The 15,363-nt window shown below is 43.9% G+C and overlaps 1 protein-coding gene across 1 annotated transcript in view; it reads left to right on the plus strand.

Moving 5' to 3' along the window:
* Positions 1-683: 683 nt before the first annotated feature.
* UBE2G1 (ubiquitin conjugating enzyme E2 G1) overlaps positions 684-15,363 on the plus strand; it is a 41,363-nt gene continuing 26,683 nt past the window's right edge. Inside the window, exon 1 of the mRNA XM_073315142.2 lies at positions 684-1,029. Within this exon, the coding sequence (XP_073171243.1) occupies positions 984-1,029 (46 nt within the window). The 5' untranslated portion in view covers positions 684-983. The remainder of the gene's footprint in view (positions 1,030-15,363) is intronic.

The raw sequence follows: 15,363 nt of genomic DNA on the forward strand, positions 1-15,363 counted from the left end.
TCAGAGAGAACCAGAGCCGGTGACTGAGCTTGTCCTGTGCTACTTCATTTCCTTGAGCTCATTCAGAGAAAGCTCACATCACACAATCAATAAGCGAAAGTACATACACTTTGCAGCGCTCCCACACAGGGTAGAGAGGAAGAAGAGTTTTCTTCTAGCCGCAGCCATTTCCCTAGGCGTTGGCCCTCGCCTGGCCTCACGTTGAATACCCATGTTATTTTCTGGGGCTTTGGAGGAGGTGGTACTTGGGTAGGCCGAGGGCTGCAGGGGTTTGGTGGATAATTATCTAGGGGCAGCCCTTTTTTGCTGCACCCCTTTGAATAAATCAGTGCTTGTGGAAATGCAGAGTAACTGTCCTGCCCTGTTCCCTTGAGCTGCTGAGGTAGCTCCGCTGGGACCCCGTTCCCCACCGCCAGGCACACATGGCCTCAGGAGGCTGCTGGGCCAGGCTTCACTCGGGAGAGTTGTGCCCCCCAGACGTACTATCAGGAAGATGCAGGAGCGAAAGACCCCGCTCCACGAGGGGAGGAACTGGGAGTCCTCCTGGCTGCGGGCCACTGCCAAGGCCAACAGCAGCACCAAGCGTGGGCCTCCTCCTTCTTCAGGTTACAGTGAGGGCCATCGCCTGACCTTCTCAAAATGGCGGCGGGGGTGGATCCACCTGGACCCCCTCCCCAAGATGGCGACGCGGGGCGGCCGGCCGCCGGAGCCCGGTTGTGGGGAGTGCGCTTGCGCGCCGGGGCCTGGAGTGCAGTGAAATTCCGGGAGGGCGGGGGGAGGTGGCGAGTGAGCGGCAGACACGGAGCGACGGGCTTAAGCCCCGGTTAGGGACCCTGTGTGCTACGGCGGCGCCCGACGCGGAGCCAGACCCCGGGGGGGCCAGGAGCGGGCGGCGTGAGGGGGACTCGCCGCCGCCGGCCAGTTCGTTCGCCGCCGCAGCCTCGCCGCCGCTCGGACTCCCTCCCCGGGCAGAGAGGGGGAGAATGACGGAGCTCCAGTCCGCCCTGCTACTGCGGAGGCAACTAGCAGGTAGCCGGGCTGGGGGCTGGGGCCCGGGCTGGGGGCGGCGGGCCGGGAGCGCTGCTCAGGGGGGCAAGCTGCGTCGGGCCTGGGGCGGACGGGAGCTGGCCGTGGGGGGCGGGAGCATGAGGGCGGCGGGTGAGGAGGGGAGGGGTAAGTTACGGGCCGCCTGTGTGGGGAGGGGGAGGAGGGCAGATTGGGGCACCCCTTCCCCCCCCCCCACGCCGGGAGCTGCGGGAAGTAGGCCGCCGGGGGGAGGAGGGGAGCTGCGTGGGGATCCAGCGGAGGGGAGCTGCGTGGTGGAAGCGGGGGAGGGGCTCAGACTGGGGTGCTTGGGGGGGCTGGGGGTCGCTGTCGGGCGCGTTGGAATCTTTCTCCCCCCCCCAGGTGGTAGGCGGATGGGGGGGGGTGTCTCCTTGTGCTCTCTCGGGGCGGGGCCTAAAGAGGGTTTGAGGGATTCCCTTCTGCTCCCCCCTGTGAACGTACCCAGGGTCTCCCCCCCCCGCTAGGTTGGGGTGCTGCTCGGCAACAAAGCTCCAGGAGGCGATCGCTTGGCTTGTCTGTGTGGGGCTGAGTCCCCGTTCCCCCCCCTTACGGGGAGGATCTGAGGGGCTGCAGCTGTCACAGCCCCTCTTTCCCCCGGAGCAGCGGGCATGGCTCTCCCCCCGCTGCGGGGAAGGGTGGGCATCTTCCTCCTCCCTTCTTTTGTCTTAAGCTCTAAAGTAGGAGGCTCGGGGGAAAGCGGGGTGGGGGGGGGAGATGGATCTGACAAGCCGGGGTCTGGGCTGGAGGCGTGTGGGTGCCAAGTGAGGGTTGGGGGCGCGGGATGGAAGAAGACAGCGAGATCCGGCTCTGCCCCAGGTGTCTTGGGGGAGGGGAGACGATAGAAAAGGTCGGGGTCGCTGCTTGATTCACTTTCTGACTCGCGTCTGGATCTCCCCTCCCCCTTCCTTTGTCCCTGGCCTGACCAGCCTTGCATGGCTAGCCCAGTGTGCCTCAGCCACTGCTGCTGATACAAGGGGACCTGGCTCGGCTCGGCCTGTCCCGGCGGCAGCGCCGAGCATGCGCGGGGCCGCCCGGGCGGCTGGCCTCACAATGCAGCTCCATGTGCAGCTCGCTGCCAGATTTAAAGAGAAATGATCCAGCAGTTGTGGCTGTGTCGGCTGCAGCAAGCAGCGTGTCATTTTCGCTTTTCTCCCTCCCCTACGGAGCACAGGCTCCCCCTTTCTAGTTTCCTGCTACCAGAATGAAGTAATCATCTTTAAAAACAGATTTACCCGGTATTTGACTAAGGTGTTAGTCAGACCTAATGGCCTTCCTCTTGTCTTGTGCAAAAAAAAAAAAAAATTGCTTCACATCATAAGGAAATATATGGCACTAAGTATAACTAAACTCTGACAAAGGAGGCTTTAGAGAGTGGAGGAGTCGCACAGGGGAAGGAGTCATTCAGTGACAATGGAAACCAAAGTGTAGCTCTAGTGTCAGAGGAATTACTGGAATTAGACTTGGGGGAGAAAAAGCAGTAGAAATCATAGTGTACCAGGGCAGTCCTTCTTTAGCAGAATGAGGAAGCAAGATGACCTGTAGCTTTCTTCCAGTATTAATGCCTAGCTTGTGACATTAAACAATTTTTAGAATGTTTTATATAACATTTTTTAAAATGCAACTTCCTGCTTAGTGTGTCTAGCTTTTAGTGGGTATGTCTAAGTTGCAAAAGAATGCATGAATTCGGGTTAGCTAATGTGAACTAAAACTAGGGTGACCAGATAGCAAGTGTGGAAAATCGGGCAACTTTTTTGGGGGATGGGCCGGAGGGGTTTAGTTGCGTGTATGACAAAGCCCCTAATATTGGGAGAGTCCCAATAATATTGGCATGTCTGGTCATCCAAGTTAAAATAACAGTGAAAACCAGGCTTTTAATTCAGGTTAGCAACTAGAGTTCAACCCCTGGCTCCTCTAAAGTTTGAACTCCAGCTGCTAAGCAGATTAAAAACCAAGTTCCTGTGTGTTCACTGATTTAATGAATCCTGTCTGTCTGGTAAACTACACATGTGTAACAGTGTAAACTAGTATATAATTTCTAAAAGATGGTGTGATAAAAAAGTTGTAAGGAAGGTGTCCAGTGCATAATGTGGCTAAAACTAAGTGTTAGCAATAGCAATGTTAAATGTGTATCTGTTCCCTTTCGTGGTACTGAAAATCTTACGGTGTCTACACTCAGTGTGAGTGCCTGCTGAGATACATTAATCTTGATAGGTATAGACTTGTCCAGAAATCCTATAGCTCCTTAGAAGGGCTTAGTAGTTACTATCTTTTTGTGTATAGACATTGAGTGTATGCAGTGAAAGTGGTCTATTTTGTAGTAATTGCGAAGCTCAGTAACTGCAATAAAGACTTGTTAGGTTGAGAATTCTCCAACTTTCTGCTTCAAGTCACTGATGCTTATCTGACAAAATGAATAATCAAATGCCTCAAAAACATGGCTTATGATCACAAACCAAAATTTCTTGGTTCTATATTATGTAACTTAAGAGTTACAAGACCAAATGATGGCCTAAATCAATAGACACAGTACCTTACTATTTTGATGGCATTACTCCTGAAGATTGCATAATTTGATATTGGATTTCTTGAAAGAATGGTAAAGAAACTATGTAGATTTGATTTCTGTAAGGAGTCTCTCTGAAATCCTGGGTCGCTCCAGCATAAGGCTAACAAGAAAAAGTTTGGGTAACTTCAGAGAATGGGCACTTGAGCATACAGGTAGAATTGGTTTCAGTGCTTTGGGCTTTGCTTTTATGCCCTTTCTGTTGATGAACTCCTGCTTATTTGAAACTTCCGTCTTTAAAAAGATGGCTAGGGAGACAACTTTAAAACTTGTCACCATTGCCATCACTAATTGAACAGTATTGGGAGTAACTGCAAATTCTCTGTAATAGTACTTGGAACAGATCTAACCCACAGTGTTATATGATACAGCTGGTAGCTCTTCCCCACATGGGTTCCCATTGTAGGATTCTGTGGTGCTGAACCTATGGTAAATGTCTAAACGTTTGGGAGGTAGAAGGGGGAGGGTAAAGGAACCTTGGAGTCTTCGAAGTACTACTACTTTGGGTGATTATCATTTTGACAAGTAGGACACTTCTCCACATTTTGATAGCATGGATGGGATTTCTAAAAAGCAAATTGAGCAGAAACCTGAGACTCTCAGACAGTGCTCTCTTTGATAGCAGGCCACTTGAAATCCTAATGCAGAGAGGTTGGACTTTATTTGTCTGTCATCTGACCCACTGTTGGCTGCCTCCTTCCAAGTCTCAGTTTCATTTTTTCACACCACAATATTTGCTGTACCTCCAAACAAAATGTAACATACTAATGTTCTGATATTACTGTTTGCTTCTGGTGGGACTAATACTTCACACTCAGTGCTATGCATAGTAGGAAGGCTGGTGAGTCACAGGATGGGATTAAGGGCAGGGGCTGAGTAAAGACAGCAAATACATGTCTGAGATGCTTTTTGTGATCAAAGTTTGATTAAAATAGCTCTAGATCATACTCATATCCTTTTAAGTAGTGGTACCTGAGCACAGGAGGTCTGAATCAGAGCTGTTAGACTTGGAGCAAGGGGTGAGTGAGGTAGGAGAACTGAAGGTAGAGAAACAATTAGTGGATCTAAGAGCCATTAGTCGGGCAAGGAGTGGGATAGAGATTAACTGTATTCTCCAATGTAGTTAGGCGAGAGAGAAGTGAGGTCCTAGATAGCAATTATAAGCCCCTAGGATTCTTCTTAGTACCCATCCCATTTTCCTTCTACTGGCAGCAAAGTACTTGGTGTATATGAAATTGTTTCCCTCCTCCCACCCCCCGATCTGTGGCAAAGTACCATAGACTGCAACAGAAGCTGGTTCATGCTGTATGTATCCAAGAGCTGCTTTAGACAAGGGTATCACTAGCTTTAAAGTAAGCCATCTTCCCCACCAGCTAGAAATGTAACTTTTTCTAAAAGAAAATACAAACTTGAGCAGAACCTTTAATTAAATCTTTAACCATGGCGATGTAAGGACAATAGGGAAAGCTGTAGGCACTCTTCACGTACAATTGGCAAAATATACTACCCTGGTTATCTTTTGCGTTGTGGGAAGTCTAGCTACCAGAATGCTGGTTCCCAGTAGTGCTGTAACTTGAGCTGCTGTCAATGCTCCTGTCAGCTGAAAGGGCGATCCTCTTGCCTGTATGAAAGTAGTAGTCGTAGTCCAAGTGCTAACCCTTTTCTTGTCCTGGATAACACTAACATCTAAAGCTATATATGTGTTGAGCCTAATTTCTCAACCTGACTTTGGATGTGAATATATCTGATTTCATATCCAACTTTCTTATCTAAGATGCTAATAGATCTTCTCTGTCTCTCTTCAATGTGGACTAGACAGTCCTGTTTTTTGTAAAGGATGCATTGACAGAAGGAATATAACTTTTCACATATCAAATCACAGACACTGTCAGTGTTATCAAGTGCATGTACTTTCAGTATATCAACTAGATCCTGGACTAATACAAGAAGCTGTCAAATCTTGACTAAAGGAGTCCTGTTGTGTAACAGAATATTAATAGTCAAACTTAACATGAAAAGCCTTACTTTAGATGGGACAGTCAGATATAAGGTTCACATTTAGCTGGTAATTAGTTGGTGGTGTCCAACTTTGATTTTGTTTTTTGAAGGGGAAGCATTAATTACTATCGTCACCAGAGCAGCAGTATTTCTGGGACAGCTGTACCAGAGAGCAAGTAGTGACAAAATAGGAACAAAACTTTAGTGGATGGGCTTTTTGACTCCAGTGGCCTTTCCTCCCCAGCAAATCCTTTGTCTGGGAATATAACTTAATTAACACTAGTAATTTACCTTGTTGGAAGGAGAGGAAGGGGAAGCTAAGTGGCCAGACATCAACACAGCCAACTCAACAATGTTCTGGTTGGATTTTCTAATTTCTGGTGGTGACAGTAACCAAGGTGACCATTAAGAACTCTCTTTCTCTTCCTCTTCACACCACAAAAAACTGTCAGAAGCAGTTTACCCTTTTCTTTTGAGTTGTAATACCTGAAGTATGAATAACTCTAGATTTCTGATGGTGGTGATGTCTTTACCTCTCCTGGAGAATAGCAGAAAGTTGGAAAACTACATGACTAGATGGAAAAATATGACAGTATCTAAGGCTTGTACAAGACATCTCACTAAGAACATACCGGGCGTACTGGGTCAGACCAAAGGTCATTTAGCCCAGTATCCTGTCTTCTGTTTGTTCCCTCTGGAGCACCTGGCATTGGCCACTGTCAGAACAGGTAATCATCAAGTGATGAAGTATTAACAAGGGATACTGTGGAATGAGGAACAATCATAGTGCCTTCTCGGTGCCCACAATGAGAGAACTTTTTGTTTTGATACTATTAGGCAGATCAATTTTGGGGTGTGTTTTCACCCAAATTCCTTGAGGAGAGAGCCTGACTTCCAGGTACCTACCTGTTCATGTTGATGGCAAAAATTCAGTCTCCTCTTTATTTCTAAAACAGCTAACTGATTCAGAAATGTGCTTCACAGGAAATAGGCTAACTTGTATCATAGTTTCTTTTTGAATATAACTTCATTGTGCTTGGTCCATCTTTCCTTAATCTTCATTTGAAAAAAAGCTACTTTTTTATAACTAACCAAGACTGCCTTCTGCTTGTGCTGTCTTATGTCTTTCTAATGGAAAACATAACTACATCTCCAGTTCAGAAAGGATTAAATAGGCATTTGTTTTAAGCTTTTTTTCTTTCAAAGCTGTAGTTCTACAGCTGTAAACATCCCAACTGAAAATAACTGTTCCTCATAAATTAAACTCTTCTCTGCCAGAAATACCAGTGTTCTGGATCATTTTCCTTTTTGTAGAATGGCTACTTCAAACTCTCATCTCTTGATCTAGGCACCCTTGCTGGGACATTTTCAGGGTCTTAACTTAGCCTTGAAATCATGGTTCTAAAGCATGTCAGAACTATTTCTGCAGGAATAACACTAACTTTTTATGCACTCATCTTAACTCATGCCAGATCCTCTTGATGCAACTTTGTCACTATTGCTGGTATTGAGGACCCAGTATAGTTAAATTGAAACTGGAAGAAGTAACTTTTGCTTGCCACTCTGAAAGGCCTTTCAGAGTGGCAGGGTTAGTGGGATAATACAAATGTCAACCAGACTAAATATGAAAATAAGTAAAAATCTAGAAAATAGTGGGAAGGAGAATTCTCATCTTATGCTTGATCTTAGAATTGATGTGTAAACTAATTATGTTTAACCAGTTTGTGTAGCGATTTAATATCAGTCCTACCGATCTATCTCCACTGCTTTTTTTTTTTTCATACTGTAACTTTGCTTCCACTTGTACATCCTTTCAGGTAATGGTAGGAATAGGCTACCATGCCAGTGGAATTCATGCTTTCTTAGGGCAGGTCTACACTAGAAGCACTACATTGGTGCAGCTTCAGCATGTCTGGTGAAGATGCTCTATACTGACGGGAGAGCATCTCCTGCTGACATTGCGCTGGTGCAGACAGCACTTAAGTCACTAACTTTTGTCACGCAGGGGTGTCTTTCCTCCTCTTCTCCCCCCCCCCCGTGCCCCACACACCTAGGTGATATAAATTAGATCAACTTAAAGTGGTAATGTAGACCTTCCCTCAGACTGAGCTTTGGCAAGATCCATTTGATATTGCCAAAGGCAGGACCTTCTGATTTGGTGATCTAAGCCACCCTGCAACACTCATGCTTATTAGGCATAAACTTCCCTGTGCTCTTTGAGTCCAGGGTAGATCAACTGGAGCACTGATCAGATGTCTAGCCTCTGTAAGAATGCTAAGTATAGCTATCTAAATGTAATAGGATTCCATAGAAATAACTGGATCTCCTAATAACAAATTACTCAAATGATAGTAATGCTTTTCCTGGCCTTGGTAGAATTGGTAAAGGTAGTTTATATCTTCTGAACAAGAAGGCTGTAATGTGATTTCCTGTAGGAAATCAACTAAATACTTGAGAGCTAAAACTGGATAGTCAAGCTAGCTGCAGTGACTCAAACCTGGTATTCACAAACTGTATTCTGAAGAGTTGCTTGAAGAGAGAACCAACTTGTCTTACAGCAGTTCTGAATAACAATGCAGCCTAGAACTATGAATAACAGGTTTAGTGTTTTGCTGTTAGCAAGGGAAAAGAAGCTGAAAAGGTGCCTTTGAGTTCTCTTGTGCATGTTATGGGAAATGTTGCTGGTGCTATGGTTGTGTGGCTTTTGTTTTTGGTATTTTGGGGCAGAGTGCTAGACTGTTAACATCTCTATATGGCATATTCCTGTGTGCTGTCATCCTGCTTCTGATGGGTGGATTCCCTGGAATGCATGCTGCTATTATGTAGAACAGCATAAAGCGATGCTGGCTCAAGTTTCATACTCTGAAAATCAGTGGGTTCGACCACTTTCATAACGAGTATGTTATGGGTTCACACCAAAGACCTCAGATAATCTGAGATAGATAGTAAGCGAGACAATTACTTTTGCAACTTCTAAGGATTTGAATTTGTGACTACCTTAATCTGTTTCCTAAATGTACCAGTTGCAATTTGCCATAACTTGTGCCTGTTTCCTCCTTGCAGGCAAATGAACTAAAATGTCAGACTTGGTTATTACTGGTAGTAAACCTTGTGGAAATGATGTGTTCAAGTGAATTATCTTGCTTTCTGGGAAAACAAGACCAGATAGTTCAAATGGCTGTTTTGAACCTAGAATGCTTACATGTGATGAAGGCCTTCAGAGGTTCATGGGTATCCTAACTCTTTTTTGCTAATCCCCCAGTTTGCTCTCTGATTTGGGGGGGCATACATCTGTCAACTTGTACTCCTTCCAAGATGGAAGGGAGGGGGTAATTATAAAATCTCCCCTTTAATTTTTGATGCTATTTTCTCTTAAAGGAAGATAGAAGAGGAAACTCAACAGTAGTGGTCCTATGCCATTCTTCACACTTAAAGGATTTTCTCAAATAAGAAATATAAGATGATGGGGTGTGTGTGTATTGAGGATGGAAATATAAAGAGCAGTGCTTCAAGGCAACCTTTACAACAGCCTGATCATTTAGCTGTTTTGGGACTTGACTAGACTAAGCCACAGAAAAGTATCACCATAACAGGACGTTTAGGATTAGTTGAAAGCTTTCTTGGCCACATTTCTGCATTCAGAAACTAGTACTGTACAGAAACACAAACTAAATGCAGTGAGGTAAAACCAAGGTTGGCTTAAGTCTTCAACTTCTGCAGTAGGTGCTACATTAACTAATTTACTGTGATAATACTACCTTTCCTTTGTCATACAGTGGATCAGTTCTGTTCTGTTCTGGATTCCACTGCTTGTCTTCTAACATGGGTCTGTCTTATCTACTAGTACACTCAAAGAACATTACAGTGTTTATTGGGTGGCTCTTGGCCTGCAAGCCTTCTGTGTTCCTGAGTTACTCAAGGAATCTTCTAACTGCCCCTTTGTAGATCAACTTAAGGCATGGCTACACTTGCAGCTGTAGAATGCTTTGAGTTAAACCAGTCTTCGGAGAGCGCAGTAGAGAAAGCGCTGCAGTCTGTCCACACTGACCACTTCAAGTGCACTGGTGTGGCCACACTTGCAGCACTTCCAGTAGCATTGGGAGCGGTGCATTGTGGGCAGGTATCTCAGCATGCAAGTGACTGCAAGGTGCTTCCCAAATAGGGGTGGGGTGGAGTGTGACAGGAGTGTGTTGTATGTATGTGGGGGAGAGTAGGTTTTTGGAGGGCTGAGAGTATGTGAGCATGCTGTCTTCTAAGTTCAGACAGCAGCAGACCCCCCCCCCCCCCCAACATTCCACAGTAATGGTTACTTTGTCTCTAAGCAGCGACTGTCAGAAATTGATTTAAATCACTAGTCGGGGAGCCTTGATTTTTAATCATGGAATTTTTTTTTAAATACACCCTGGTCTTGCATGAGTTGCTTGTGTTGTGATGAGAGCACCTACCAGCTAATTGCTTGCCTGGTGGCTTTAGGTTAAAGCTGCTCCTCCCAACTAGTGAAATAAGGGTTGTGCAATACAGTGTTGTAGCCTAGTTTGTATCATTAAAATGGTCCTGCGTCTTTCCCAAAAAATCTCCTCAAGCCCTATACCCCCTTTCCTGGGGAAGGCTTGATGATAATCCTCACCAATTCATACAGGTGAACACAGACCCAAACCGTTGGATCTTAAGAACAGTGAAAAATCTATCAGGTTCTTAAAAGAAGGGTTTTATTTTAAAAAAAAAAAATCATCTCTAAAATCAGGATGGAAAATATTTTAGAGTATTCAGATTCAAAACACAGAGGATCCCCCTCTGGGCAAAACCTAAAAGTTACAGAAAACAGGAATAAACCTGCCTCTTAACACAGGGAAAAATCACATAAAACAAAAAATAAACTAATCCGCCTTGCCTGGCTTACCTATACTGGTTGCAATATTGGAGACTTGCATTAGGATGGGTTGGAGAAGATGGATTTCTGTCTGGCCTATCTCTGTCCCAAGAGAACAAAACTTAAAGAGCACAAATCAAAGCCTCCACCCTGTGCGCCCCCCCCGCCATTTGAAAGTATCTTGTTCCCTTATTGGTCCTTTAGGTCAGGTGCCAGCCAGGTTAGCTGAGCTTCTTAATCCTTTACAAGTAACAGGATGTTGCCTCTGGCCAGGAGGGATTTTATAGCCCTGTATACAGAAAGGTGGTTACCCTTCCCTTTATGACAGGCATATATGTAGAGCATTATAATATACCTGTTTTGTGACTTAATTGGGAACTATCTGAATTTTTATTAGTGAATCGGTAATAACTTGTCTAGCATCTTACCAATTGAAGAACAGTGAGCTTGAAAGAGCTCAGGTCTTCCAAGCTCAAGTCTCTTTACAGATAAAATCTCACTTAAACCAAACAGATTACTGATAGTGTAGGAATAGTGGTGTACCTAAATCTAAACCTGCATAAGGACTTGCTTACTGAAGTAAAACCTGATACGATCTGCTGTTGAACCAACTATATTTTGCAGAAACAGAGTGTAGAAAGGGGTATGAGAAGAGTCTGAAGTAACTTCTTCAAAGCAGTATAAAACCACTTATTCATAAATGTACATTTGCACCACCGTTGGCTTGAACTTTCAATTGCTGGTCAAATAAAATTCAAATATCTTGAAGAATCCGGGGATTAAAAGTACTAATCAAATCTGAGTACGAGAACTCAAAACACTCTACTGAGGCAGATAAACATTATTCCAATCCCTGAATCGAGGAGTGAGGCACTGGAAGGGACTCCCAAGCAAGCAACTAGCTTAAGGTAAACTCCTCAAGCGGAGGACCAGGTCAGAAAAGGTTCCCAGGACAGTGGGTAGCACACACTGTTCCAAAAGGCTATATTTAACAGGACCATGTTGACTGGACCAGATCTCTGCAATCTGTGGGTTGAGCCAGCACAAGGTGGATATAGACAGTCTGGCATGTTCCAGGAACGCTTTAGTGGCAGCAGGAAACTACGTAAGCGTGTGGCACTGAAGAATCTAAAGCTACTCAGAATGAGAACCAGTAGCTGTGTCATGGGGGGGAGAGACAAAGAAGGGATGCAACAGAAGACTCAACTCTTAGTTATATCCTACTGTAATTGAGAACTACTCTGGTAATAGTCACAGCTTGATATGGGAAATACAAGCTGCTAGAAAATGAGACTTCAGTAGTCTGAGCCCTAGTCTTCAACAGTGCTGTATAGGTGGCTGTAGACTGGTACCTCTCACCCTGGGTTTAATCCACTGAACCTCTTAATGAGATCTTAAGACCACTTGTTCAATAATCAAACTACACTCTTAAATCTAGTATTAAGCAGAGTAATGACTCTTTAACGTAGTGCAGAGTACTCTGACTGAAGTATTCATGTGCAGTGGTGGGTTGTCTGAGTAGAAGTTAAAAAGTTTAAATACCATACATAGCTGCTGCATTTAGCCATGGGGCTCTTTCTGCTTAGTCACTTTGATACCTCTGCCTTGCTTTTGGTTTTGTCTAAAGGGCTCTATGCCTGTCTAAAGGGCTCTAGGCCTATATAAAGGAAGGGGAATGCTTGTAGTTTGGTGTGCATTTAATTAACACTTGAACTAAAGCCACAGCCCATGTAATACTTGTATTAAAGGCTTCTTTCTGGCTGATTCCATAGGTGCAGCACAAACCAAAAACACTTTGTACTGCGGAACTGAAGGCTGAGATACCGACAAAAGACTTAAATTGCATCTTAATTGAGGCATAAAGATTATGAATATAGTTAAAACAGAATTGCAAACTTTAATTTCAGAAACTTAAATACAGAAAACTAATCAAATCAAGAGGCCAAGGAAGACAAGTGAGGTGCTTAAAACCAATTATTGGTTGACTCCTGCTGCCTAGTGGTACAGGGAGGCTTCAGGCATTGGAGCCCTCTTTTTTTTCTTTTTTCTTCTTAATTTGTTCATGTCACTACTGGGCCATGTTTCATGGGAGTTCCTCTAACTCCCATGCATCTATACTTAGGAACAGTTTACCCCATCTGTAAGCAGTAACTACTTCAGGTGGGAATTGACATACTTATAAATCACTGTAAAACAGGTATGTTGTCTTCATCTGGCGCCTTTAAATGCGGAGTCCTTCAATCACTAAAGGTTCCAGCCAGTACAAGACACAGCAGCCCATATGCATAGCATTAGAGCTTGCTATGAACACTCTGTGCATGCTCCCTTCTCCTTGCAGTTGCTTTGCTCTGTTCAGTGGGGAGTTAATTCAGAGATGAGTCAAGAGAGCCTGATACTCAAAGTCCTTCATGGGACTGGCTCTAGCTATCTGGGACTGCCTAGTCCTCCATGATGGCTCACAAGTGTTGGAGCCAGCTCTTCTAACTGGTTATAGACTAGACCAGGGGTCAGCAACCTTTCAGAAGTGGTGTGCCAAGTATTCATTTATTCACTTTTAATGTAAGGTTTTGCATGCCAGTAATACATTTTTAACATTTTAGAAGGTCTTTCTAAAAGTCTGTAATATATAACTAAACTACTGTGTGTAAAGTAAAGTTTTTAAAATGTTTAAGAAGCTTCATTTAAAATTAAAATAAAATGCAGAGCTTCCTGGACCGGTGGCCAGGACCCAGGCAGTGTGAGTACCCCTCAAAATCGGCTTGCGCGCCGCCTTTTGCGTGTGGGCTACAGGTTGCCTACCCCGGACTAGACATTGGACTCCTGCAAAGTGAGTGACTAAGGACAACACCACTTCCAGAACCAAACACAATTAAATTTTTCTGACTTGCTCTCCCTCAGTCTCATCGTGCACAACACATCCACCCACTCACTGATAAATAAAATCAAGCTATTGCTTCCATAGCCTGTAACTTCAGGACCAAAGTTAATGCCTGAAGAAAAGGTTAGACCAAGGACTTGTCTCTACTGCAGAGTTAGCTCAGGCTAGCTTAACTAGAGAGAGTGATCACAGTGCAGAATAACACCTGATCAGCACAGTAGCTGAATTAGCAGAAAAGAGGTGGTGTATCCCCACTGCAGTACTAGCTTAAGCAACAGCAGTGCTCAAGGCTCACCTGAAAGGAAAGGAGTCTGAATCTGATGCTTAAAGAGAGTCGGGGAGGGGGAATAAGATGTTGGTAGGGTAGATTGATAAAGGCTTGAGAGGAGTCCAGTAGGTCACATGAGACCCATGACATGAAGCATCTCATCAATGAGGATGTAGAGATGCAAGTGCTTGATTGTGAAAGAATGAATAAGTTTTAAGCTTGTAAGCCTAAGGGCCTGATAGTTCAGAAATGCTGAGCCCTTGTAGTTCGTTTAGGCAGTTCATGGGGGCATTAATTTAAATCTCCAATTTGAATAATTTAAATTAGTAGAAAACCTTGATTTAAATCTATTTTAATTGTTTTGTTTTGTACGTGGTCTTCGGGGGGTGGGGGCAAAGTTGATTCTCATTGGCTTTGAACTATTAAGACACCTTGATTTGCAAATAAACATAACCTTTAGACGAAAGTTGTATTTTTGTTTTGCTAATCAGGAGGATACAGTATATCTATACACACTTATTTAAACAATTCTATAGCTTCACTTGCGTTTATATTCAGATAGGTGAACTATGCATTATTTATTGGATGGTTTAACTAATTGTGTTCAGCACTATTTGTATACAGATCCAAATTCAGTTAAATACAAACTTATATATATTCTACTGTGAATGTGCTGGATACTTGAGTCTACTAAAACCATTTTGTGTTTTGAAACAGCTGTATTTATAGTGAATTGTACTTATTGTGTCTGGTCACAAACTTCAGTATTTTTGAACTAGTTATCTCAGTCTCTTATCTCCTTTTTCTTCATAGATTGGAAAAGAAAAACCAGCTTTTCTGCCTTTTTAACTCCCACTTGTTTTCGTAACTTTAACTAGTCATTGAACCAAACTAGAGGAATAGACTAAAATGAAGAAAATATTCTCTCTGCACCTGCAGAAGAGGCTACTGCTATCAAAAACATTTCAACACACTGGTTCCAGGTGCCTATCCAGTGACTTCCACTAGTTTAAAACTTTAGCAGGAAACATGCTGCCTTGTGGGTTTCTATACCGAGTTTAAATTTTTTTTATTAAGTTTAGGCCCATCATAGGCTGATCCCTATTTTAATTTAATAGGGTTTTTCTAAAATCTGTTTAAAATCTTTTTTTGGTCTAAAACTTTTTTAAAAATCCATCCTGCCTAGATTTCAGTTAGAGTTGTCTTCAGTACCTCCTAAAAATCAATCCATAAGCAGTTGGGAGGATAGAAATGTCAATGTCTCAGAAAAGGAGAGAGTAGGAAATAGGAGAGAATTCCTTAATTTACTTCTACTTGGTCCATCTCTGCCTTACAATAAAAGAGGTGATATAGGAAAGAAGCTAGGATGGAGAAGTCATCCTCCTAAGAAGTGATAAACAATGGAAGTGGATGACACCACATGCAGAAAGGAGAGTAATACACACATTCCTACTTAATATGGCAGTTTCTATAATGCCTAACACTGAAGACAAATCTCTAATAGTGAGGTGGATGAGATTGCTGTGAAGCAGTTTACTGCTTGCTTGCTTCAGGGAATTCTGCATGACTTTGCAATGCAGAATTTGTGCAGAATTAATGATCTGCGTAGAATTTCATTTTCCTATGCATAATTGGTGCTGCAGAGCTGCTGGCTGCCACTAGGGGCCACTGGACCCAGCAGGGCCCAGCTCTTCAGCTTGCAAATATAGGACACTTGGCCG

Source organism: Lepidochelys kempii, chromosome 17 (assembly GCF_965140285.1).
Source record: "Lepidochelys kempii isolate rLepKem1 chromosome 17, rLepKem1.hap1, whole genome shotgun sequence".
Classification (NCBI taxonomy): Eukaryota; Metazoa; Chordata; order Testudines; family Cheloniidae; genus Lepidochelys; species Lepidochelys kempii.